The 27,777-nt window shown below is 37.6% G+C and overlaps 1 protein-coding gene across 1 annotated transcript; it reads left to right on the top strand.

The window, feature by feature from the left end:
- The first annotated feature begins 138 nt into the window (after positions 1 to 138).
- On the top strand, positions 139 to 27,244 carry CCDC57 (coiled-coil domain containing 57). The gene is made up of 11 exons (XM_040530947.1): positions 139 to 168; positions 307 to 659; positions 4,237 to 4,345; positions 5,914 to 6,051; positions 9,376 to 9,610; positions 11,392 to 11,492; positions 15,934 to 16,162; positions 16,810 to 16,946; positions 19,671 to 19,793; positions 20,136 to 20,358; positions 26,948 to 27,244. Exons 1-11 carry the CDS (start codon positions 139 to 141, stop codon positions 27,172 to 27,174), a joined length of 1,905 nt encoding a protein of 634 aa, XP_040386881.1. The 3' UTR covers positions 27,175 to 27,244.
- Positions 27,245 to 27,777: the final 533 nt, after the last annotated feature.

Here is a 27,777-nt window from a genome sequence, read left to right as displayed (position 1 = left end):
GTAAAGTGTAATTGGGAAGGAGACACAGGAAGTATATCAAGATAATAGTGGCAAGAAAAGACTAATGAGACACAGCAGTTAATATTGTTAGTGAATGGAAAGATCTAATAGGCAGTCATTTGATTTGACTTGTCATAAATGTCTTCAAGAAAAGAGAAATGTATGCAGGTAACAGCTCTTCTTTTGGTGCTAGACTGCTCTTAGGTTCTTGATAGAAAGCATTCCTTTGAGTGACTTAATTATTTTATGCCTCTGTTTTCCATCTGTATAAAGGCAAAAATTATATTTTCACACCCCAAAATGTAGTGGCATTTAATAATTAGTAAAAGAGAGCTACATGATTGCCAATTCCCTTGTCAAAAGAAAATGCTGCAAGATGTCATAAAGCAACTGCAAGACACGCATGAAAATTTTAACAAACTAAAAGATTTTGTTTATAACCTAAGAACTTTAGAAGAGAGAGATGAAGGGTTAGAACTCTATGATGTCACATTCACTCACCTGAAAACTTCTGAAAATGCTAAACAGGCAGAGATTAGTGATCTTAGATTACAGCTGGATAAACTGAAGGAAATGTTTGTCAATGAAAGAAGAAAAAGAGACAAATACTATCAACAAAATCTTGAAGAGCATCAGTTAGAGCTGGAACAATTTTGCAGGTGAGATGCACATCATCTTGAGAGCCATCACATGGCACATGCAGGACAACCATGTGATTAAACCCAGTCAGCATAGGTGGATGAAAGGCAGGTCCTGCTTGACTAACCTGATGTCCTTCTATGATACAACACTGTGCTTGGTGGATGAGGGAAAGGCTGTGGATGTTGTTTTCTTGAACTTCAGCAAAGCGTTTGATACCATTTCCCACAGCATTCCCCTGGAGAAAATGGTTGCTCATGGCTTGAGTGGATGTACTGTTGGCTGGGTAAAAAACTGTGGATGGCCAGGTTGAAATAGTCATTGTGCGTGGAGATTAATCCAGTTGGTGGCTGGTCACAAGAGGTGTTGCCCAGGGGTGAGTACTGTGGGCAATATTGTTTAATGTTTTTATCAGTGATCTTGATTTATCAATGATGATCCATCCCTGGAGACTTTCAAGGCCAGGTTGGATGGGGCATAGGCCAACCTGATCTAGTGGGTGGCATTCCTGCCTACGGCAGGGGTTTTGGAGTTAGATGATCTTTAAGGTCCCTTCCAACCCAAGCTGTTCTATGATGATTCTGTGATTCTTGATGAAAGGATCAAGTGCATCCTCAGTGAGTTTGCAGACAACACCAAGTTGTACAGGAGTGTTGATCTGCTTGAGGGTAGAAAGGCTCTGCAGAGAGATCTGGACAGGCTAGATCAATCAGCTACATCCGTTTGTTGGTATTCAATGAGGCTAAGTGCCAGGTGCTGCACTTGGGTCATAACAACCCAAGGCAGTGAAATAGGCTCAGGGAAGAGTGGCAGAAAAGGACCGGGGGTACCTGTCAACAGCCAGCTGAAAATGAGCCAGCAGCGTGCCCAGGTGGCCAAGAAGGTCAATGGCATACTGGCTTGTATCAGTAATAGTGGGGCCAGCAGGACCAGGGAAGTGACTGTGACTGTTCCTTCCTATTCAGCACCGGTGAGACAGCACCTCAAGTACAGTGTTCAGTTCTGGGCCCATCACTACAAGAAAGATACTGAGTTGATGGAATGTGTCCAGAGAAGAGCAGCGAAGCTGGTGAAGGGACTTAGAAACGAGACATATGAGGAGCAGCTGAGGGAACTGGGGTTTAGTCTGCAGAAGAGAAGGCTGAGGGGAGACTTCATCACCCTCTATATCTGAAAGGAGGTTGTAGCAAGGAGGGTGTCAGTCTCTTTTCTCAGGTTGCCAGTGATAGGATGCAAGGAAATGGCCTCAAGTTGTGCCAGGGGAGGTTTAAACTGGAAATCAGGAAGAATTTCGTCAAGGGAAGGATGGTTAGGCAATGGAATGGGCTGCCCATGGAATAGGAGTTCCAATCCATGGAGGTACTTGAGACGTATGGGTGTGGTGCTTAGGGACATGGTTTAGTTGTGGACCTGGTAGTGTTAGGTTGATGGTTGGGCTTGATGGTCTTAAGGGTCTCTTCCAACCTAAAAGATTCTATGTGACATCCTTAGAATGGTATGCAGGAAAAGGGAAATTTAGCTTCTCTAAGACAAAACTTGCATTGGGTTAAAGCAGTAACATTGTTCATACAGTAGAGAGCACTCTGACTGTGGAGATAAGGTTGTCTATTCTGACAGAGGGATGCTTAGAGTGTGAACAGAGTGAAGGCTAACAGAAGTGGCCCTGGCTATTTTTACACCTCCTATATCTTGAGTTCCACCAGTGACTTATCCAATTTATAGCAATGGGTTAGAGACAGTGTAGCATTAAGTGAAAATTAGAGTGCTTTCCCTATGGAAAGTGTGCTTTCCCTAGGACAGCATGTCCCTGTATAAGGGGTGTGTGTTGGGGAGCTGGCATGATTATATGGGACACATTGTGGGGAGCAGAAAAGGATTTGTCAGAAGGGAACACTTTTTCCTTGGGGATTGGTTTCGTAATTCATCATTATGATACCAGAATTTAATTTGTAACAATCATACAGTTCATATATGATGTTTGATTTTTTTGGGTAACTTCTTGTTCTTCTGCTCATAGCAGTAAGCAAAATACTTGACCAAATTAAGACGAGAAAAGCAATAACTTGCTGGACACTAGCTAGATCAGATACTGACAGGTCTGTAGGTGTGTTGCTAAGGAACTGGGAGAACTATAGGTATACTGTTAGGTCAGACCTTTAATCAGAACCAAAGATGCGGCTTTCTTTTTGAGGAGTGAAACATCTCATATTCAAGAAAGGGAAGGAAGTGATTGATACTGAACAAGACTTTCAGAGATGAATTATATTGTGAATGTATGTATGGATAAGGCTTCAAATGTTTGCAAGTGAAGTTAGAAATGTTCTGCCATGCACAGTGATATAACTGTTGGGAGCAGCAGACTTAAACAGAACTTGTCCTAACACAGCCTCCTCTGCCTGTCCTGCATGGTATGGTGCTGACCTTTTCTGTATGACAGGAACTTCTGTGTTTTCATCATAGCCATAGTCTAAAATATCCTGCCAGTAGCTGTCTGGAGAAGTCATTATGATTAGAGTCTAGAAACTAGAAAGACAGAAATATATGATTTTTTTCTCTTTCCTTTGCTTGCTTATTTACAATATATAAAGCTTTATATGTTGTACAATATACGTAATGAACTTTTTAAAAAAGCTTGTAATTAGTCCAAACTATTTTGTACTTAACTTTCTGATGAATCCCTATTGATCAATAAATAAAGAGGGTACAAGCATGTATCTTTAACATAATGTGAGGTCCAATAGCTTCAAACAAAAAGAGATCACGTTATATTTACAAGATGGTGCTGCTTGCCAGAATATAGCCTTACTCACAAGTGTGCTTGAGAGTCACTGGATGACCAGTTCAAGAAGGTCCAAGGCTGATGCAATGGCTAATGTACTTTATGGGATGTTCTGAAGTATCACCAAACAAATAGCAATAGGATTGAATAAGTATTATCATTTGACTTTGGTAACATGGCAACGTATGCTGGTCACAAAACTGTTCAAAGAAGAGGGGGTGGGAGAAGGCAGGGAGAGTGGAGAGTAACTTGAAGCGTGGAAAAACGATCCACTTGAACTCATTCTCAGGGAGCTTCACCAGTGAATATTCTCTATGATGGGTTAAAGGGGAGGTTATCTGAGGGTGTAATCAGCCTGTGTGAGAAGAGGACATCTAATTTTTAAAGAGTACTGTTCAAAACTTAATGCAATCTGGTAGCTGAGAACTGTTGAAACAATACTCATTTTTTACACGAGGGGAACATACTGAAATTATTTACTGAAACATATGATATACTTTGGGTTGTGTGACCTTTTTAATTGAAACTGGACATCTTGGAAAATCAGTAAAAATTTGTATTTTAAAAAGGATATCAAATAGTATGCTCATAGTGGATCATGTTGCTTTAAAAGGTTTATTCACTTAGGTGCAAGATAATTTTTAAAAGGTGGTTGCTAATTATGTATAGTAGAAGGGGGGGAAATCCATCCGACTGTTTCTTTAGGAAATTCTTGCATCTTGTATTTCTAGTTGTTGTTGTTCAAAAGATTTTTCCATATGTATGCCTCGCTAGCTCACCAGAGATGCTCTTTAATATAAATTTATTTTTGTTTGTAGTTCTAATGACAGTCACATAGGTCATCAGTGTGAGGAGTATATAAACCTGAAGTGTCACATGGAGAGAAAAACCCAAGAAGTAGAAGGAGAGCTTGCTTGTCAGAAACAGGTACAGGAGTGTAGAGAAACAATGTTGTGTTGCTGCGATGCCACCTAGCAATCAATCATTTATGTATTATGATAATATTATATTTTAATATTGCTATAGTTGTATAAGTGTGTATTTTGTTTCGGTTTTGCCTTTTCTGTTTAAATTTGTGAGAGGTATAATGACAAGTTAAAAAAAAATATATGCACTACTTGTTTAGTAGCTGTTGCTTTACTTGTCTGGCAGCTGCCTCTTGTAACGAACTGTTGGGAATGTGTTTAGTAATCTGAGATTGTGTAAGATTTTTTTATGTAGGCAGCACACTGCTAAATTTGTTAACCTTGAAACTGCAGAAAAGGTCAGCCTCAAAACTAGAAGCAGTAATATACTATATATATTATATTTTTATATAATAAAAACTAGAAGATGGGTAATATACGTTGTTTGTTATACATCTGATTACAAGGTGTTTTTTTCCCATTCTGCCTCTTATATTGATGTAATTTCATCATAAAAAAATAGTCTTACTAACTGTCAGTAGAATTTGACCTTCAACTGTGAAACCTTGAGGAGATTGCGATTTTCCCACTTGTCTATATTTTAAAAAACAGCAAAACCTTCTTTCCTTATTTTTGTATGAACAGGATATTAAAATGATATTTTAAATTATTTACATGGCAATGTGGTCACTCATTATAACTAGGATGTTTAGTTTTTGGCCTCTCACCCAAACAAATATAGAATATAATTGGAAGTGAGCTTGTGAAATGAGACTGCTTTTCTCTTGACATTAAAGAAGAAAAAGAAGCAGTGCCAGGCCAAAAATCATAGAATGACTTGGTTTGGAAGGGACCTTAAAGATCATTGGTTCCAACTTCCCTGCTGTAGGCAGGGATGCCACCCATTAGATCAGGTTGCCCAGGGCCTCATCCAACCTGGTCTTGAACACCTTCAGGGATGGGGCACCCACAGCTTTTCTGGGCAACCTGTTCCAGTGCATCACCACCCTCTGAGTGAAGAATTTCCTTCTAACACCTGATTTAAATCAACCCTCTTTTATTTTAATACTGTTTCCGCCTGTCCTATCCTATCCCCCTGTGTAAAGGCGAGACACCTTTATTTTATGAAGTATAAATGTTCCTGAAAAACAAAATACAGTATCAACATGTTTATTGCTTAGAGACAGTTACACAGTGGACTAACTAATTCTCAATGACCAGTGGCCAAGTAAAACCATGGGTACAGAGGAAACATCTGTTCATGAAGTTTAAAATGCAGACATTTACTCTGATGTTTTATTTTCCCATTTTCTGAAAACGATTAATAGATATTAATAGGTGTAACATAGGAACATTTCTGAGAAATGAAAAACTGTTGTCCATTTTGCAGTAAGAAGATGAGATAATGAAGCCAAATTATTTTTCTGTGGAGGCATTTTTTAACAGAGCCAAAAGGTATATGCTTTGAGTCCCTGTCGTGTAATTTAAAGAAAAATTCATTTTCCTTTTTTTTTTTTTTAAAAAATCTCTGTTCTCTTTGTACTTTAGATACTGATGTCCTCTACTTCCCCTTCTTTCCCTCTCTCCTAGGCTGAAGCTGATCTACAGAGGACAGGCTACAGGTTGCATGAAGTGGAAACTCTTCTTTCTGCTATGACTGTTGAGAGAGAACAGACAATACAAGCATCATCGCTGAACTATGGTATTTTACCTGAAGGAGAGAAACAGGTTAGACAACACTTCGTGTCTTGGCTTAGATAAATTCATTCTGAGATGAAAATCTTATGGGTCTTGTTTCCGCTGGATTTCTTGTAAAGAGTTCCTCTAAGGCACCTGTTTAATTCAAAATATAGATATATGTAGCTTGGAATACACGTAAGGTTAGGTGTCATGGGCTTCATTATGGCTGATATGCTACCTACTGGGAAAAGGAACAATCTGTATGTAGAAAGACAGTTGGTACAAAACAAGACAATGTACAGTACCATTGTGGCACATCTGAATGGGAAGAATTGTTTTCTGGAATGTACCTGAGACTCTTTGTTAGTTGCAATTTGGGGTCAATTTGGAAGTTGTGAAGTTATATTTTGAAGCCTTGCCTTTAAAATTCTTAATTTGCCAGCTCTTTAAAATAACATCCTTTATTTTAGTCTCAGAAACAAGTTTTCCTTTCGTTCCTACTTAAATGCATATGTTTAAAAAAAAAAAACAAAAAAAAAACCCACCACCATTCAAAATTGGAAACATAATGCTGGTTTGAAGCCATGCTGGAGGGTTGTGCATTAGGAGTTGAAAATGGTCTATTTTAAAAGAGTGAAAGTAATGACTGTGCTGCAGTGCATCCTACTGGGCAGTTACAGATACTCAACAGTAGACTAGTAAGTGTGTGTTACCTGATCTTGCTGAAAAAAACAGAGTAGTGTTAAGCACGCCCAGTGTTTTCTACGGAAAAGTAATGTATTCAAGAAGATAAGTCACGAAGACATTTTTTATAATAAAATAGATGAAGGTAGACTGGAGCACACGCTTCTTATGGAGCAAGTTGTTTTTCCAGTTTCATCTGAAACTGGACTGATTTGTAAACTGTTCATTCATATACAAAGAGAATAAAGATTGGTAAGGGGACATTATTTTACTGTTCCATTTCACTATTCTTGCCCACTGTAATCTGTTAGTGTTGCTGGTATAACTTGTTTTCATTTTCACACTTTTCTTTATGTTCTTGTATTTTCTCTCTTTGTTACATTTTTGGCCTGTAGGACAAGCAGTACCCATCTCAGCAAAACTATTTTTATCTCTGATTTATGTGAAGGGTCATTGTTTAAAAAACAAACAATAAAAAATATGTAGTATTCTGAGCTAGGACCTTTTCTCTTTTTATTTTTTTTCTGTACAAAATGAATTATAAACAAACAGGAAAAAATGATTAAAAGTTAAAAATTGGTAACATTTGCATCAGTGATTCTTCCTAAAGAAGTAATAGTGTCTTGGCTAGCATCTTCTTCAGACTACTGAGACAAGAAAGATTAATGTTTAAATACAGTGTAGTACAATATCATCAGCGTATGGTTCCTTTCTTCAAATTGGTCTGAGACCCCCTGAAAGTGCTAGAAATATAGCACTAGTCATTCTTGGGCTTTAATTTAGCAACAGATGTGAAACACACCAGCCTGGAAAGTTTTGCTTGTAATTGCTTGAGTTTAAGTACGGCTTAGATCACATGTGCCTAACTAGAGCATGCTAATACCATACAAGTGCATTGATAAGGAAAGGTCGCTTACAGTAACTCTGGATGATAATGTGGCCTTCTGTTTAGACCCTTTTCCACTAGCAAAGACCTGGAACAGTTGTATTCCTGTTTCAGACCATAACGGTTCGTATGTGTGTTGCAGATTGAGATGCAGTTCTCATCCCCAGAATTCAGAATACACCTGGTTGATGTACTGGTACCTACTGCTGCCTTTCTCTTCAAGTCTTTTCAGTCTCCCTTTCCTCAATCCTCACCTAAACAACCTTGGAGAGATTGTAAAAGCAGAATAGAGATTATTCTCATATTCTGGATACCCCATACTCTTAGGGCAGAAAGAGCTACAGGAGAGGGGCTGTGAGGCAGCCACTGTCCTTACAACAGGGAAATTTAATTTGAAGTCCATTAGCGTTCCAGCTTTTAGATCACTCTCGTAGAATAGGTTTGCAACTGGTCAGTAAGGGGACTGAGGAAAGTGGGGAATGGTGGAGTAGACTGAAAAGGCGTAGTATTAGAAGCCAATGCAAGGCATAAATGTTGAATTTTAAGTATTTTGTTGACCTGTGTCCTATGCACAGAGCCTTGAATTGCCTTTCCCTCAGGAGAGGCAGGACTGCTGCTTTGCAATAATTAAAGATTAGGGTTGAATACAAAGAAACATTTTGGAGGCTCAGTAACATAAATTAGCAGCATTCAATACAAATATTACGAACACATTAGACTCTTTTTCTTTTAAAAAATATCTGATCTGGATGGTTTGCAAATTAAGATTAATTTAGTGACTATAATAGTGTATATTCTATAATTCTGGGCTTTATCATACTCCTGTACCAAAAAGTATCTATTTCTTAAATAGATGGTGACAAATGTCTCCACCAGCTAGGGAGGATTTTACAAAGTGGAATTTAAATTCTGCACTGTTTGAATGAAACCACCGTTATACACTGCCGTCACTCTAATGTAACTTCTTTAAAAATGTTTGCAGCCACACTTTGAAAGAAAAATGGCGGAATTAATTAATGTCAGGACCCAAATATGTAATCTTTCATTGGTCCTACCAGAACTGTCGTGAAGGTTGTGCTGGAATTTTGAATGACCAGGAAGTATGTTTGTCAATGTGTCTATGTTGGTTGTTCCAGATTTTTTTTCCTATACAATTATAAAAAATATTTTTTTCCTATACGTGTATTCTTCCTATACATATGTTGCTGACTATTGTCAGAAATTGGATTCTGGAGCAAGCAATATTTGATGTAACAGGAAAACAGTTCTCAAAAGTTATGATCTAGAACATTTCACATTCTTGTCCCAATTGGGCCATCACTTTATTCACGCAGAACTAGCTTTCCATATACTTCCCTTTTTCCAGCTTAGCAAAGGATGTCCAGCCTCTTTATGTTCTTGTGAACAGATGATCTCTAATGACACTTCTGAGAATTTCGCACATCAGAAAGGGCCAGTATTGGGCCAGTAAGTTCTTTCAAGAGATGGTGTACCCATGCATTAAGGAGAGACAGCACACTTCAAAGAACAGTGATAAGGTAGAGCCACCTCTGTGGCCATCTTCTTCCCTTTCTGTGCCTCCTCCCCCATGTCAGGTTCTCATCACAGCACTTTTGTTAGCACTCTTTTTTCCCAGGCAAATCCCCAGAATAACCACATCTTTCAATGGTTTTCAATGGTTCTTTTCCCCTAGTCTGTTCTTGGATTGAAAGTATGAATATCTGTGTGTGTGTGGTGGTGTGGCATGATCTGTGTTGCTCGTGAATGAAAGATTGTTATTGTGTTGTGCTTTTATTTTACAGATACTTCAATATGATGATAAAAGTTATCTTAGAAAAGATATTCCAATCTTGGAAATACAGAAGCTGAAGGAGCAGAATGCCAGCCTTCGGGCTGCTGTTGCACAAATGAGGAAAGAAATGGAGAGTCTTGATGAACAGATGCAGTCCTCTCTTCCTCTGACGGAACAAACTATCACTGGCCTAACTGCAGAAATCTCGTCACTCACTCCTGGTAATTTGATGGAAAGGGCTGAGGGTGTTGTTACACAGATGTATGTGTAACTGTCCTGCATGCTTTTTTTTTTCTTCACTTAGGTGACACTCAGCGTAAGGAAACTAAAATTTTTTAAATGTATCAGAATTAAAAATACATAGTACTTTGAAATGCATCCCTTTTACCGAATATTGTCACAAATCAGTGGGTGACTAACAGATTTTTAGCCTCTCTTAGAAACATTTTAATATATCACTGATTAAAAACTTCCATCTTTTTTCTTTTTTGCATTAATCTTTTTGGGAAAAAGCTGATAACAGAAAATAAATAAATGCATGAACTATAGAAGGCTTGTCCACTACATTTAGACATATTTTATAGTAAATTTATGAAAATTTTTGAAGTTTGATTTTGGTTGGCACAAGTACAGGCCTGTTTGGAAACAAACTGAAATTTGTTTTCATAAACATTCTTGTGACTCTTAGAACTTTGGAGAAAATAGGGAAGGAATCAACTATAACTTAGTAATGGAATAAGGAGCTCTGATTTGTTTTCATTTTAAAAAAATGAATAGACGAGAACTTTTTCAAGGACTTGTGTGGAATAGCTATCCCTGTTTTTTAGCACCTTTTACCAGTTATGTAAGTGCAGGTAGATAGCTGTTTTATGCATCTTTCCACGCCTCGTTTATGTAAACATTTAAGTTCTGATTGCTTTAAGCTATTCCAGAGCCACTATGAATTGTTTTCTGTATTTCAGAAAACTAAGGTAACACAGGTGAAAATTACTCTGTTGTACCAAGCTGTCATTAAGCTTCTCTGTTTTAATTTTGCAGTAAGGTGGGATCTGTCATATCAGTTTGCAGAATTAGTTTTAAACTATCACTTATAATGTGAAATAATGAGCTAATGAAGTCTGCATTTTTATTAAATTTAAGCATATTTTTCTTGGTAGCCTTGCTAATAATGAGACATTAGCCTTGCTAATAACGAAACATTAATAACCAATTAAAGCAATTTTTTTAATAAAGAGTAGTTCTTTTATACAAGCGGTTAAAGTTAGTCCATTGTTTTTTGAAGATACTGTCCGAGATGCAGATTTATGCCTGCTAGAATTTATCAGTGTCCAAGAGAACCAGTCATTTTTGTCAGCTGATACACGTTTTCAGAAATTAATTATCCATTTCTTCTTTGGCTGAAATTCTTTATTCAACTAAAATAATCCTTCGTATATCCCTTTAAAAATATAGAGAGATTATGTTTGATCTCTAAAAGAGTTTATAATGTTAAATATTTTAAGACAGTGGGAGAGTAACTTAGAAGGGCATTTCTGGTTTCCAGAAAGTCCTCTGTTCTTTCCCGTCTTGTCCACATAATTCAAAATGTTCAGACTCCCATTTTTACTGTAAGTAAAAGAAACATTTTTCAGAATTGATTTAAATTTATTGGTGATTTTTTTTCAAATGTGATAGAAAGAATCTGCTATGTCTTAACTATTCTTGTTATACTGAGTACTGCCAGTTTCCCTACAATTAAATAATGCAGTATTGGAAGAAATAAAAACTTCTGTCTGTGTGCTACTTACCCACAAATTGAACTTTGTAATATGTCGTCGATAGACACTTCTGTATTTTGTAGATGACTGATATTTACATATTGTGAGACTGTACTACTTTCTATATTTCCTCAGCTCTGTTTACAATGCATCTACTGAAGTAATATAAATGTATAGTAATGAGAAAAAGTTCTGCAGCTATTGCTGTGAAAGCCCAAACTATATAAATGTGTATACATTCATATTATACTCCTCTTTTTTTTTAAAAGGTTCATTTTGCACAGACCAAGTTTCAGTTAGAACCACGTTGAACAACATCAATGTCAGCTCAAATAACTTGGGTTGTATAATAAACCCAAACACAGAAAAGGTACGAAGAGATTTAAACTACCTAAAATATGTATGTGTAATTAATAATTAGCATATTATTTTATATGCTCTTATTTAGTCAGTAATGAGCTAGCAGTGACTTTTTTCAGACCAACTTACGCTCATTCTTTCTAGGGAATAAGTTTTGACTAGTTATTCCCTGGCACAAGTCATTTCTGATCTTTCAAGCTCTTTTTGATCTTTTTCCTCCCCCATTTTCAAATTCTTAAGCTGTTGTGTATCACCTGAGTTTTCTGTTTTAAATTTGTTAGCCTTTTTTTAATATCTAAAATTTTTCAATATGCTTTGAGGTGGATCAAGATGATAATGTAGATACTGTGTCAACAGTGGACTGTAACCAGCAGGTACTGTGAAGCTTTGGTTTGCATTTGCTTTTTGTTTTATGAAAATATGAATTTGAGCTCCTGCCTTGTCTTTATTCTTTCTTCACTTTTTTTTTAGCCTCTTCTCATTCTAGCCTTTGTCCTCCAGAAAGAGGAACTGGGGATATTGTATGAGATGTATGCGTTTTCCTTTAGAGAAACTGACGTGCAAGAGCATTTTCACAGAACAGGCTCGACAACCTGAACTGTCACAGGAGCGCTGCGGGGTGCTCGATGAGGTGGGCTGGCTGGCTGCGTGGTGCTTTCCTCGGAGAGCCTCGGCCCTGCCGGCTCGCGGGGCTCGCTTCCGCCAGTCCGTCGCTAGGGGGCGGTGCTGACTGGGTAGCGAGGCCCCGGTCCGGCGGGCCGGCCTCGGGGGCCTTTTGCATAGCCCGTAGGCCACCGGGGGGTTAAGGGACTGCTCGGTCTGACTGGGAGAAACCGCTGAGCGCCTTCGTCGCTTAGAGCTCACACCACAAAAGATGAAAAAGCTCATTGGCTCTGGAAGCGTTTTTATTCAGTTCTAGGGTTTACAAATGTTAATTCTCATTACCTTGTTTTAAAAGGTAGGAGCAATGTCAGCATTAAAGTATGACAGAGGCATCTCTCAGTGAAAATAATAATGGGATTGAGAGCTGAAACAATAACACAGAATACCAAGTAAGGAGTAGGTCACTATAGGGTCTCCCCTTACTGTCTCCCAGAGATTTCATGGTATAGCAAAAGAATTTTAAAGACAGGTTAAAATACAATTTCAAAACATTTTTTTTCTAATTCTTGTCATCTGTAAAATTTACTGATATCTGTTTTATGATTTAATTTTACTGCTAAGACTCACCAGTAACCTTCTAAGTTCAAGAAAATGGAAATAATAACTAAGTAATAAAGAATGATGAGAGATAATTACATTAAAAGCTAATAGGTTTAAGAGCTGAAACAATAACAATGTTTAAATAAAATCTCAGAACCTTTTGAACCATGTGTAAAAACACGCACAACCTACCATCCACAATGATGTTTAATATCTTTAAATACTGCATTATTTTGCTGAATATAAAAGTAGTTTTGTTTGTTCCTACTGTGAAATTACATTTAGGAAGTTGTGTGCCAGTATAGACTGATCTTTTTTTCCTCTTCTGCTACTTCCAGAATTAGTTGAAAACTGAATTTTGTACCAACTATTCTCTTCTTTTGCAGAAAATATTTTACAAGCTACTGTCCCAGGTGCATTCTTATTTTCTTTGAGTTCTTTTAGGTAGGGATGAAACCTTAAAAAAAAAAAAAAAAAAAAAAAAAAGTGAGTGTGGCTTTGCCTTGGAGACACTAAGATAGTTACTGAACATTCTCTGTGCCAGAGATTAAACCTTTGCTTCATGGTGCTAAACTGTAATTGAATTCTCAGGGCTGGATACGAGAATAAGAATATTTTGCAGACAGCAATCTGCATCTTCAGTATGAAATAGTGAATTACTCTTGCTTTGTGTGTATAAACAAGTAGTAGGACATGGACCTAAAAAGAAGATTTCTGAATTTCAGTCCTAACTCTACATCTTACAAGCTGTCATCGTGTGTAATACTGTTGAATGTTTTTATGAAAAGGTCATGAAAAATGAATTTTAAGGAAATAATATTCTTCTCATTGACATGCATTGCACTTCCTCCTCTTGGTACAATGGAGGTGGTACATAGCATGACAGTTGGTAGTACTGTAAGTGGGCATTGCCTTTACCTCTCTTTATGTTAAGCCTCGGTGTTTTAATTTCACTGTGTTCGTATGAGGGCAGAATGTAATAATTTTCAGCTGCTTATGTTGATAGCCTTGATATAAATTACTTTCTGTACACCAATGTGATGTGCCTTCCTTCTTCCACTGTGATGTCTTTCATCATGTTTTTACAGATTCTACCCCTGCATTTATTTCTCCACCCTTCTGCCTCTCCTGGTTTTAGCTGAGATTGAATTAGTTTTCTTCATAGAGACTTGTATAGTGCTGTATTTTTAGATTGGTGATGAAAAATAGTGTTGATAGCCCACTGATGTTTTAGTTGTTGCTGAGCAGTGCTTACAGTGAGTCAAGGTCTTTTCTGTTTCCCTTGCTGCCCTGCCAGCGAGGAGGCTGGGAGCACACAAGAAGTTAGGAGGGGACACTGCCAGGACAGCCGACACAAACTGACCAAAGGGTTATTCCATACCATATGATGTCATGCTCAGTAATACAACCTGGGTAAAAGGAGGGGGAAGGGAGAATGTTTAGAGTGATGGCATTTGTCTTCCTAAGTAACTGTTATGTGTGAAGAACTTGCGTTCTGGAAACAGTTGAACATCTGCTTGCCAGTTGGAAGCAGTGAACTAATTCCTTATTTTCCTTTGCTTGTCTGCACAAGCAAAACATCTTAAACCATGAGTTCTTCAGCTTGTACCTTTTTGGTTCTTTCTGCAGTCCCACTGAGGGGGAGTGAGTGAGAGACTGTGTGTTGCTGAGCTGTCTACCAGGATAAAATCACAACACTTAACAAAGTGTTTGTGGACTTGTATGCTTTCTGTTTATGTTCTCAAGGGCCTCCTCTTTTATCCTCCTTTTTTCAGATATGTGAATCTGTCTGAAGAAATAAGAGAGTGGCTTAGTATGTCACGCAACTCCCAAAGAATGTGGTGGTTTTGTTTGTTTGTTTTTTGTCAGTATGGATAACACCTTTCAGTGTGTACTCTTTGAATCACAGTGTTCAGGGTGACTTTAGTTGAAAGCTGATTGGGACAGCACCATTACAGTGCACTGCACAGTTACAGTGTACTACACTTCTATTTTCTTTATATACAGAAGAGTAAACATGTAGATGAGCAAGATTTTTGCAAAACTATTTTAACATGGGTGATGTTTAGGTACTTGTGGTAATGTATAGTATTAAAAAAAGTATTTAGGGAGATGATTTGTTTGGTGAATGATGAGTATTTAAATGAATATTGAAACGTGTCCCCCTGTAAGGGGGCTGAAAGAAGACAGGCTCTTGAAAAACGTGGATGTGATTCTATGATTCTGTTCTATTCTATGATCCTGCCTTAATGATTCTGTGATTCTATGGTCTTTTGGGTAGATACTTCATATGTGCAAGACTCCATTAGGGTTGCAGAGACAAAACCGATTATAGAATCTACTTTTTATTCTGCAGCCTTTCTCTCTTAACAATGTTTTAAGTCATATCCACCCCACGTGTGCGTATGCACACAATGATTACATAAAAAAGGGTTTGTGGTAGCTTGCTACTTGCAGTAAGATTTTTTTTCCACGTTTTAGTTTGATATTATCCACGCTCATGTTTACAGTTATGTGGTGTGTATCCTATATGTATTACTTTATATTTACAGTTAACAATATGGAGCATACTTGTTGGAACTTCCTAGGCTATGATAGTGATTTATTCCATGGTTTAAATTTGTTTTGTATTGCTAACAAAATCTTGAAAATGAACCCTCAAAAACAGGCCATAGACTTCAACTTTGCTCTTTTTCTTCAACTAGCTTCTAATTCATGTTTGTATGAATCTCTGAACATGCAAACCACATTTTCAAAATATTTTAATAATCATAGAATATCCCGAGTTGGAAGGGACCCATAAGGATCATCAAGTCCAACTCCTGGCACCGCACAGGTCTACCCAAAAGTTTAGACCATGTGACTAAGTGCACAGTCCAATCGCTTCGTAAATTCAGACAGGCTTGGTGCAGTGACTGCTTCACTGGGGAGCCTGTTCCAGTGTGTGACCACCCTCTCGATGAAGAACCTCTTCCTGATGTCCAGCCTAAACTTCCCCTGCCTCAGCTTAACACCGTTCCCGCGGGTCCTATCCACTGGTGTTTACGGAGAATAGGTCCCTTGCCCCTCCGCTCCCCCTCGCGAGGAAGTTGTAGACTGCAATGAGGTCTCCCCTCAGCCTCCTCTTCTCCAGGCTGAACAGGCCAGTGACCTCAGCTGCTCCTCATATGTCTTCCCCTCTAGGCCCTTCACCATCTTCAACATAATAAGTTCTATCTGTTTTTTTTGTTGTTTTGTTTTGTTTCCAGGGGTCAAAAACCAAAGCTCTTGAACAAAAGACGGTAGATTTTGGCCCTATCTCAGATAATTGTTGTCCTGGTGTTAGTCTTCAGTATGGTTTCAGCTGCCCTCTACAAGGAATGCAAAATAAACTGAATGAAGCAGCAAGGAAAATATCAGTTCTGAGCCAAGAGAAGCAGCAGCTGATTGAAATGGGAAACAGACCCAGAGCAGATATTGGAATGGTATTAAAGGAAGGTAAATGTATTCTAGAAAAGAGTGCTAGCTTACACGTTTAGAATAAAAGCTGTGAATCAGTTGATTCTTAGAACTGGAGAGAGCTAGGTTTTAATATGAAAACAAAGTGCTGGACCTGGCTGATCCCTGAGCTGGATAGTTTATGAGACTGAAGTCCTAACTGTTCCAACTTAGGTTATCCTGTGATAGAAGTCCTAACACAAAACAGTGATAGTCTGTAGTCAGAAACTTTTTGGTAATGAACATCTCTGATGAAGGATTCCCTGATGCTTAGATGTCAGTGTGGGAACTGGAAGTTGAACTGACCTCTAAGACCAGAAAAGAGGTGGTTTATCTCTTAGGATGACAAAAATTATTTATGAAAGTAGAAAGGAAAGCTTACTATAGGATAACGTGGAATCAAGAGTAAATAAAATGTAAGAAAACTGTGGACATTTAAATATCGTGCAATAATTGCTCTGTCAATGAAGCAAAGGTTAAAAAAAAAAAAAAGTCACTAGACATGTTTTCACATAGTATTGAATCCATCTCCAGTGAAGGCCTGTGTTCAGTGATTCATTTATGCTGGCTATAAACACTTGTTGGAAATGTAATATTGATGATAAAATAACTGAGAATACCTCCTTGGTATCTTCTCTCCTTTATAGGACTTTGGCATCCCATTAGCTCTAAGCACTGCACAGTTTGTGTTGCCTCTGGTAGCCTTTCTCCAAGAGAGCTTCTCAAAAGAACACAGTGTCAGCTTTCAGCTTTAAAGCATCTACAACACAGGCTTGCAACACAGGTAATCACACACCTCTAGTGATAACGAATTGTTAAGCCAATTCTAGTTCCATGAATCTAACTTTCCTTAAAACTCTGCATTAAATGCCTTTTACCAACTTCAGCTCAAGTCCTCCTTTGGTACCTGGAAAGTTTTATACTTGAAGGGTTACGTTTGGTACTTCAGCATTAACTTTTAAAGTCGTGGTTTTCATTCAAAGAAATTCAAAAACACTTGTGTTACTGCAACATAAATGCAATCCTGAACTACAAGTATGAGTTTCATAAATCTTAGTCTTAAATGAGTAAGATAAGGCCATTTGAAGGATTTGCAATATGTTCTAAGATAAACTTGAAAATGATTAATCAGTGAGAATAATTCCAAGTATTTACAGTGGTGGGATTTTAAAGAACCCTTGTCCAAATTATTGCAACAACACATTTTCCATATATGAAGGTGGAATGTGTAATTAACCTGTCTGTAATCTTTTGTAACTAAAATAGAACATTTAATACTTAAATTGCAGCTTTCATGAGAGAGACAAACGGATAAATTCTGGCTCCCCCAGTAGTTAGTGGCAGACCTCCCAATGACTTCACTAGAATCAGGATTTCACTATGTACTTTACTTAATTGATCAGCAGATTTGTTCCTGTGAGGATTGAGTCAGAGCAGCTGGTTGTCGTTGTAGTTTTGAGGGCAGCAAACAATGTTCTTTCAGAAAAGGTGAGGTTGTTGCTCTGAGGCATAAAACTCAGTAGAATTATTAACCAAGTTCAACTGGGGAAATACTTCCTCTGGGAACCTCTCTTGGTGGCTTGTTCCAGTGTTTGATCACACTGAGTAAAGAAGTTTCAGATTTGGTGGTGGGTTTTGTGTTTTGTTTTTTTTTCTCCCTTATGCTTAAGTGGAGTGTCCTGTATTTCATTATCTGCCTATTGCCTCTTGTTTGTCCACTGTATACTGCTCAGAAGAGTCTGGCTCAATTGTCTTTGCCTCCTCCCACTTACCCCATCAGGTGCATATAGGTGTTAATGAGATCCTTCCTGACGTATCTCTCCTGGAGGCTACACAAGGCCAGCCTCCCCAGCTTCTGCTTTTATGTCAGATACTCCAGTCTGTTAATTATCTTTTTAGCTGTTTTTGCTCCAGTGTGGCTGTGTCTGTCTTCTACTAGGGAGCACAGAACTGTAAACAATACTCAAAATGTGGTTGCACCAGTGTCTGATAAATAGTCACCTCTCTTGACGTGCTGGTAGTGCTTCTGATGCAGTCCAAGATGCTGTTGGCTGAAGACCTCAAGGATGTATTGCTGCCTTACATTCAACTTGTAGTCTACCAGGATTCCTCTTTCTTTTCCAGTGAGCTGCTTTCCAGCAGCTTTTTTTTTGGATGGGAGGGGGTGGCAAGTATTTCTTTAGGAGTTTTTTCTTCTGTATTTTAAAACATTCAACACATTTTTCACTGTTTTTTCTTCCCTGTTCACCTCAACTCTTTAATTTTTCTTTCTTTCACAATTCATCTTAGAGCTTAGCTGACTTTTGAACTGAGATCAATCATTGCCCATCCATTGCAGTCTTCCTTTGCTTTATTTTTAATGAGGTATGTACTAATGCTTGCTATTTTTCTTACCTCTCATGTCTTCCTTGTTCTTTTAAAAATCATTAAAGATTCTTCTTGCTTTTGTAAAAATAAATGAATGTTGAAAATCCAATTTGTCCATGGCTCTTGGTGGGTCAGCATTTGACCGTATGTTTCCAGGTGGTGTGTTAAACTCCAGCAGTAGTTGTCCTACCTCTTCCATTCAAGGATGGCTTGGAGCTCATGATTGAAGTGGCTATCACTGAGCATCTTTCCAGCTCTGGAAAACTTTGGGATAATTTCCATTACTGCTGAAATTTGTCCAAACTAGAAAGAAGGATGTCCTTTCTTACGTTGAAGCTCTTCATCCTCAGTAGTCTCATTCCAGGCTGCTCTTCATCCAGAAAATACCTTATGATGCTCCCGCTCCTGAACTGAGGCTGGGCTTCCAAGCACTGCTGTTCTATTTGCTTGTTTGTTTTTTCATAATCTCTCTCGCTAGCCATGCTACGTTTGTTCCTGTGTTCAGTGTTATCATCCTCACCAAAACCAGACAATTTATTACTACAGGCTACCTGCAGAAATTTCAGTATCAGTTACTTTATATGATGGGCTGCTCACATTTCTTTAGTTTTAAATATATAGCAAAAGACTTATTTTCGCCTCCTTTCACAGGGCTGAAGCAGTTCACTTTTCGTCAGATTTCACTTGAAACATGCAGAAAGTTGGTGAAACTTAATGGGATAATTAGTTTTTGTTTGTTTGTTTTGTTTTACATCTTGACAGATCACCTTTCCATAGCTGTGGTGGTTTTTTTTTTGTTGTTGTTGGTGGTTGTTTGTTTGAAGTAATTCTTTGGGGGTATTTTCTCTGTAATGTAATCATGGGAAAAGATGAAAGTGAAGAATAGCCCTAGCAACATAAACTTGAGTAACAAGCAGGATGATAGTAACAGTGATAAGAAATGAACATTTTGAACAGAATTAGCAAGAGGTTTATATCAGGAGGATAGTTTGGCCCTGTTGTTCCAAAGGGAATGTAATTTTATTTAATCTTATTTATAAAAGATTTTTTTAAATCTATTAGTGTAACAGCAAACTGAGCTATAAATGTATTGTTTTTAGAGGCCGTGAGTTATTTGTGTTAATGTAACATTTCATACTAGGAGCTGCAGTATGCAAAGCAACAACATCTCTCAAGGATCTCTTCCATAATTGCCTGCCCTAAGTTAAAGGGAGAAAAAGCTCCAAGCAGCTGTGGGGAAGAAACAGAATTACCATCTGCTCAGGTACAGTGCAATTTTATCATTAATCTAATTTGTCTTCAGTTGTATTTTTTAATCAGGGTTCTTCAACAGTCATTTCCTGAGAGACATGCATATATTTGCTAAGAGAGCTTTATTCTACTTCAGGCTTATTTAACTAGTGTATCTCAATCACTTTTAAAATGTTCATCTTATACAGCCTTTCAGAGTTATAATTAATAATTTTCTTCTTCAGTCTTGTCTCTTTGGTGCTGAAGCCTTCTGTCTTTCTAAGACCGAGATGCACCGAAGAGATTTAAATAATTTTCAGATGTCTCTGGTGTGAAAATATATATATCTTTATAAGATATGTTTGAACTTGCACAGGTTAAGCTAGATTTCTCTACTGGAAATTGTGGGCCAGAGCAACAAAAGGCACATGCATCCTCAAAGATGGTTCAAAGTCAGCCGCTCAAGGAAAGTCCTAGTCAAGCCCAGCAGACCTGGATTTCTTCATCTAGAGCACATAGATCTTGCCAAGGTATTTGGCAAACTTTAGAAATGAGATCAAGGCCTTCTATTCTCAGTTCTCAAAACAACACTAAACAAGGTAAGCATGCTGTGCAAAGTAATTTGACTCATCTAGAAGAAAACAAGTACAGTAGTGGATTCTGCCACATTCCACTAATTATTTTTACATAAGTGCTACTGGTGTTACAATCCTGTGGTCAGAATGTAATGGTCTAATGAGTTACTTTAAAGTACTTTTCTCTTGCCACCTGAATTGTCCAACAATTAAGATGAAAGCCAGTACAGCTCACTGGTGTTAATGACATTGTTACAAACACTTCTCATACTTCTCTGCTTTTATTAAATACTAGTTGAAAATGCAAATACTGCTCTGTCTTGACATAGTCTAAACTTTATTTGGGACACACATGAAAGCATCTGTCTGAGAATTGCACTGTTCACTTGTTGCTAAGTGACTGTTAGATCAAATTGTAATTTGACAAATCCTTACTTAATTATTTTTGTAAAAGCTTAATAGCCATAATACTATTTAGTGTGCTAAGACCTAATGGCTAAAAGTGAGATCATGAATGTAGTGTGGTATATGCTGTGAGCACACAGTGAACTAGCGATTGTTACTTGCTAGTATTTTGTAGTCGACTGCAACAAGCTAGAACATAAAAACAAACAACAAAAAACACACACACAAATCCTTATATGTGAGACAGAATCCTGACCTTACATGTCAGACTCATTGGGATTGGGATGAGAGGAGAAAGTAAAACGTAGGCAATAGACTGAAAGACTGAACGTTAATCAATGTTATACTGTGACCAAAACTGTGCATTCTTGGAAATTTTAGCAGGAGTGCCATTTCTAAGGTATGGGCAGCAAAGTATAGCCTCTTCACATGCAAATTGTGAAGGAACGTTTTAAAGGGTAGTCATTATGTTGAGCACGGTATTGCAGATGAATGTTATGTCTCTCCATAACTGTTAACCTGTTCATGAAGTAATCCTTTCTTGGAAAAACTTTGGAAAACTATTTTAACCTTTGCCATGGATGGGACAAAACATAATGGCCTTAAATTATAATCCTGGAGAAAATTTAAGGATTCGCTGAACCACCTTTAGTGTCAGAAAAGAATGAAAAAGTAATATCTAAAAGGGCTTTCCAAGTGAACAATGGATTATAAACATAGTTATTCACAACAGCAATACCTTGCTGTTGTGACAGGGACAAACTAATGTGCATTGACAGACCTGTAGGACTAGAGTGGATGTAGTGCTGAGAGTCATTATTTGTGTGCTGGTTTTGTGGGTCTGGGACTGAAATAGGAAGATTATTTCAGGTCAGGCCTATATTGACAGGATAAGGATGTCTTTGAAACATTATTGATACTGCCATGCAGTTTCATGCTGCTGTGTGCGTGATGCAATGCAATTGGCAGCCTTACAAGGACATCAGTTTCTTAACATCTAGAAATTTCCAGCCACCGTTGCAAAACTTACTGTAGATTTTTGGGGATCTAGAGAATAGCAAAAAGAAAAGATGACGCTCCCAACACAAAACAAGTGAAACATCAATAAGGGGTAACATTTTTCATGAGAACAACCTGAATTTGATGTCTGCATCCTGATTTACCCTAAGAATGCTTAATAGCAGAGCTTACTCATTGCATGCAGGCCCTGAAACACTGCATTGCAAGAACAGGACTTAAACAACATAAAAGATTTTTTTTTTTAAGCTGTCTCCTCCAGGAAATCATCCAAATAGCATTCTTAGCTCTACTAGAGAGAATTCTACATTTTAGAAAACAAGATTATGGAAACGAAATCTTTCTTTTTTGGAAGCATGTCACCCTGCCTTCAGAACCAAATATATAAAATTTTCAAGGAGTTCTGCTTCTTTTTTTAACAGAGGCTTACGTTATTCATGCTGAGCTTTCTTGTTTAAAGCCACTCACTTAAATTCAGTATATCCATCAAACACTTTGTTACAGTGAATAGAACCATCATTGAGATGGAGCAACTTCGTGGTTGCCTTCAGATACAAGTGATGCACACACACGCTTGAAAGCTCAGGAGTAGAAGATGAGTTGGAACAAAGACAAGCAAGTTAGTTTGCTTATTTAAACATCTATTTTGCAAGTTCAGTGCTGTACAGATCTGTCATACCAATAGCTATGTTTTATGGGCATTTCTGGTGAAACAGCAATGGTTATAGTGTGAGAATTATTTTCTGATCTTTCTGATCCTGTTGAACATCTTCATTCAGTTATTTTTCATATACAAAACAGCCTTTTGGGACTTAAAATGGCTGGCATGTCAGATGAGCCCTGCGATTTGCTATATTTCCAGTATATGACTGGATATATTTTGCAGTGTGAATGACATATATGTTAATGCTGAATTACTGAAATGGACTGTTACATACTTTGTTCATTTCACGATCAAATTGAGCCTGTGGAAACTTTGAAGCAAGTCAGAAAGCTAAGAAATGTTTTGATTTTCTCTCTCCTTACTCTACCTGCTATTTTGTAGTTTGTACTGTAGGAATAACATGAATTAAATATTTGTTTGTGTTAATTCTGCAGATAAGTAGAAATAAGGGTTTTAGAAAGGAGCACAGGCTCCTTGTTCAGGTGATCCTGCAACAGGAGTTGATGGGTACAAGCTGTGATGGTATTAAAAACATCAGTGTTGTGTACATACTGTACTAGTAAGGAGTACACTTCTTTATTTCTTTCCTTCTCATATGTTATGTCCCTGAGAGCAGGTGGGAGATGTTGGTCTTCCATAACTTATGTATCTTGAATGCTGATGACAGTCCATCCTCAAAGGAAAGTTGCTTGTCAGAAAAGATGCGTGCTTGCCTCTCAAAATTGTGACACATACAATAGTGTGATAAGGGTTAGGGATAGCTCCTGCACAAGCTGCAAGCTTTCTCTATTCACCTGTGGGCTATAGGGTCTTTTTTAATTTTCAAATAATTGTTAGGTAGGAGGAGGGAAACTTTGTAAAACATTTTAAAAACTGGATTTTTTTCTTCAAGTTTAGCTTAATACCATTTTTACTTGCTATTGTGGACAGTTACTAGTTTTTCTGGAAACAAAGACAAACATTACTTATTAAAGTTCAGCTGTAAGATCCCATTTAGAGTGAAGCCAGTACTGTGGGAGGTGCTTTGTGTTACCATGTGAAATGCTCCTGATCATCTAGGTTTCCTTGGGTCAGTAGAGGCTGGGGTCAGTGCAGAAGGAGTATGAGCGTAAGGCAAGTTATGTCTGCACTTAGAGTGTCCCCACTTACTTTATATGCTTTTGGAGCAGATGAAATTTTGTATTTTCCATGTCAGAGTAGAGCTCCAGTTCTGGTGGATGGTCCCACTGTACATTTTAAGAAACTCCACACCCACAGCTATCCATAACTGTGGTCCTGGGATGTTTAGTTGAGTTTACATCGTATCCTAACAAAACAAACAAACAAAAAAATTAAGATGTTTTGAAGCAAAGTAACTTTTCTGGTTTACTACTTGAACTTGGATACAGGAGTTTCTTTTGCTATAATTCTTATTGTTGCTGTTACTTGCAAAACGTTGTGATCTGAAATTCTACACTTTATGGATCAAAAGTTATCTTAAGTGTTTCCACACTAGACAGAATTTCAACAGCTTTGACATCACTGACAGTTCTAAGAGCAATCCATGTGGGTAAAAAGCTGGCCAGAGAAAGAATCTGGTAAAACATTAACAAACAGAAAGAGAGCTCTGGCTCTGGCTTCAGTCTACTTCTTAATCAGGGAAAGACTCATGATTTCTTTTCTATGTTACATAAAACTTCTCATCTTTGAAGTGCTTCACAAATATTAACTAATCCCCTAGTTACACTTTCTTCACTTAAAAGTTCTTCTTCTGAATAGGAACTTGTTTGAGTTGGTGTTCCTTCTGAGGTGCTGTTAGCCATAAGCAAATATCTAGTGAAAAGTTTTTTAAATGAAATTTTCCGTTTGGGGAAACTTCAATTTGCTCATGCAACGTGTCTGCCTGTATCTTTTTAGTTCTAGAAAAAAGAAATCAATATGAATATTAACCTCTCACTCACTGTAGTTAACACAAATCAAATAGAAGATATGTTAAGCATTTACACAGACTAAATTTTAGGCTCGTTTTCAAAAGCAATTTAGGCTGTTAACTATGTTCTCACTAGTTCTTGTTGACAAGGTCAATTCTGAAAATGAGTTATAGGCTTATAAGTTAGGTATGTCTTTTCATTATTTGTTTATTTGTTTGTGGAAACCAGGATACTACATTTAAATGTCACCCCACTGTGCATATTCATGCCGATTTTTTTCAGGGTCCTTTGGACGTGAACGGTCCCAAGCAGAACCAGTAATATATGACGGTCCTTATTCAGAGTTTGCTAAGGATATTTTACTTCAAATAGCATTTTGAATTCTGGGGTATTGGTTTTTACTTTTTCTGTTTTGTAGATATAACCTTGCCAATTTGCAGTTTAATTTGTTTAAATTTCTATATTAATACAGATTTTTGCCAGCCCAAAGCTTTTCAATAGCCATCCATATAAAAAGCTTTTGTTCTGTGTTGTTGTTCCAAATACCTAAGTAGCTTTTACTAGTTGCAACATGTCTAATGTCAAGAGACAAGCATAGAGAAAACTTCAGAGGAAGGAATGCATGTGATGGATACATTGGTGCTTGGTTGCTTTGCCTTTGGATCTATAGGATTAGGGCCTCCCACATTATGTCTGAAAGTCATGCCCTTGGTTTAATTCAAAAGGCCCTTCAAAACTGAGAAAATCTTTCATAAGCAGACCATCAGTAAGCAGTGTTGACTGTGTGATATTTATGGATCTGCTCATTGCTGTTATTTAGACCACAAAAGACAATGAATCTTATTTTGCTGTGGCTCCTGTTCAATCAAAATAATCTTTGAAGCTGTATCTGTGACTTTTCAAACACTGCCTCCCGCAGTGTGATAAAACATTGATGTTGTCATGAAATTCTGCTCTTTGTCTGACAGATGTGGCAGACGTCTAAGGTAATGCACTATAATGATCCTTTTTTCCAGAGGCAAATATACCCAAAGGGTTTCCAAGCTTCAATTCTCTTTAATGTGTCCTACATGTGTAGGTAACCACTAGGTGGCAAGCTGTACAACATCTCATATCGATGGCACAAGAGCACACTGTGCTTTTGCCACTTGTAATAACAAATGGCACCAAGCCAACCCAGCACAGATATTGCACACTCATAAATGAACAACTGGTTCAGTCTAAGCCTGAACACAAGAATGATTTCGAAGTGTCATGTTTTGACATTTGCCACGGTGTCATGTTTTGCATAGAGCTATAAACCTTCCATAGATAAGTATTTTTGAATCATGGAATGAATTATTTATTTCCTTCCATGTAGAATTTGGTTTGCACTTTCTTCTATGTTCTGTTGACTATGAGAATTTACCTTCTCCTGCTAATAACCTATCTTTGTCAATTTTTGTACCTCTCATTCTTGCTTTGTGATTGGATAGTACCTAGGCCTGAAGTCTGGCAAGCTTGAAAAAAAATTAACTACAGAATGCTGTATTGTGTATTGTCACAAGTACATTATGCCTACTTCTGCTGTCTGCTTTGGCCCTGTGTAGAAAATCTGAAGTTAAAATCTCAGTGCACTGAAAAATAAGGATTAAGTGGCTGGAACCTAGCACCTGTAAACATTGCTTATAGCTTACAATGGCTACTGTGACTGACCAATTCCACTTATCTTACCTAATGAAACCTGTGATAAGGCTGCAGTTGATGTAGTTGGAGATAGTGGTTTTCAGACAATTATGTGAGAGACTGGAGAACAGACTTCCGTTGGTATTAAGACCAATCTTCCTGTTTCCCAACCAAAGATATTACTTTTTGAGTTAGCCCACTCTACTACACAGAAATATTTTAGACAAAAACAAGGATTTCCCCAGCGAATGCCTTCCTGTGTGAAAAAGATTGAGAGAAAAAAAAAAAAAGGGTGGGGGCAAACAAACCCACTTGATAGTGGTAGTAATGCAGCTTTGTCAAGCCCACAGAACTGCTGTCGAGCCTTTTGGATCATGCTTCTCCTAACACGTTTTGCTACAGCTCTCGTCTCCTGGTGGTTTCTTGAAAGAGATCAAACTATTGCAGCCAACTACTTTAATACCATTTCACAATATGGGAATAGGTAGGTCTAACTTTGCATCGTGTTATTCAGTGTGCAGGTACTGTGTGTTCTCTCACAGTGGAGAGAAGAATAAGCTTGTAAAATATGATGTTTAAAAACAGCTGAACAGATAGGTAGTGCTTGAATTGAACAGTTTCATTGATCTTCCAGCTGTCTTCCTTTCTTCTCTGTCAAGTAGTCTGATGCTAATGGAAACTGAACAGGTACAGATAAGCAAGGACTGAGCAGGAGATGCTGAGATATACCACCCATGTGGCAGGCCTTAATAGACAGTTCTGTGTCCCCTATGTTTGCTACTATAAAAATGGCTCTCTAGCCTGATATAAGATTTTGACAATGTGCCACTGTGGCAGCAGTGTGTTTAAAGAAAAAGTGTAAACCAGTTCTTTTCAGTTCTCCAGTCTTTGGATTAAATGCAAACATAAGCACAACATTTTATTTATTTATTTATTTGTTTATTTATTTGAGCATTGGAGTTTGAAGTTACATGTTCAAATGAGCAATCTGAAGAATCTCAGCAAAATATCAAAGGCAAGGATAAACTCGAAATGCCAGCTGCAGATTTGACAGTCAGAGGTACCAAGCTGGAAGTTCAGCAGAAGTTAAAATCCAGGATTTTATCTTGTACTTATCCCATAAAACAAAAAAGCTCTTCTAACATGTCAAAAATCCGCAACTATAATATTAAAGACTGATTTCTCTGTTGGCAGCAAGTTTCAGTCCGTGCTTGCTATTAATTTACATTAAAAGAATATAAATTAGATCTAAATATTACTTTGATGTTCATTTTTGTATGTCAAATTGGGATGTTTGAGGCCAGAAGAGAGAAGAAATACTGTTCCCAGTTTCATGAGAAAGGGTTAATCTGTGTACATGGTGAGATTATAGACTTCAGTGTTAATACGTATTTATTTTAATTATATATGTTAAATATCACTTGCATCATGGATTTAGAAATGCCCAGTTAATACATATGTAAATCTTTGTGCCGCTAGGCAGGGCTTGCAGGTCTTTAGCAAATATTTTGTTGAGAAACTGTAGATGCGATTTAAACTTAGAAGTGGGATGTGTCAACCCACTTGTTTTCTTACAATTAACAATGCAACCGTTAATCCCGTGCAGCTATCTTTCAACTTGAAAGAAAGGGTTTTGGAAAGATCACACATTAATCTATATTGTTTGTCATCTTCTGCAGTTCTTTCCACTTGTTCAAGGAGCATGAGAGAGTATAAAATTGAACTTCTATCATCACACTACTACTAATATTTTTGTTAAACTGCCTAAAGTTTAAAGCAATG

Source organism: Cygnus olor, chromosome 18 (genome assembly GCF_009769625.2).
Source record: "Cygnus olor isolate bCygOlo1 chromosome 18, bCygOlo1.pri.v2, whole genome shotgun sequence".
Lineage (NCBI taxonomy): Eukaryota > Metazoa > Chordata > Aves > Anseriformes > Anatidae > Cygnus > Cygnus olor.
Note: the sequence above shows the minus strand (reverse complement) of the source record. Positions and strands in the feature narration are given on the sequence as shown.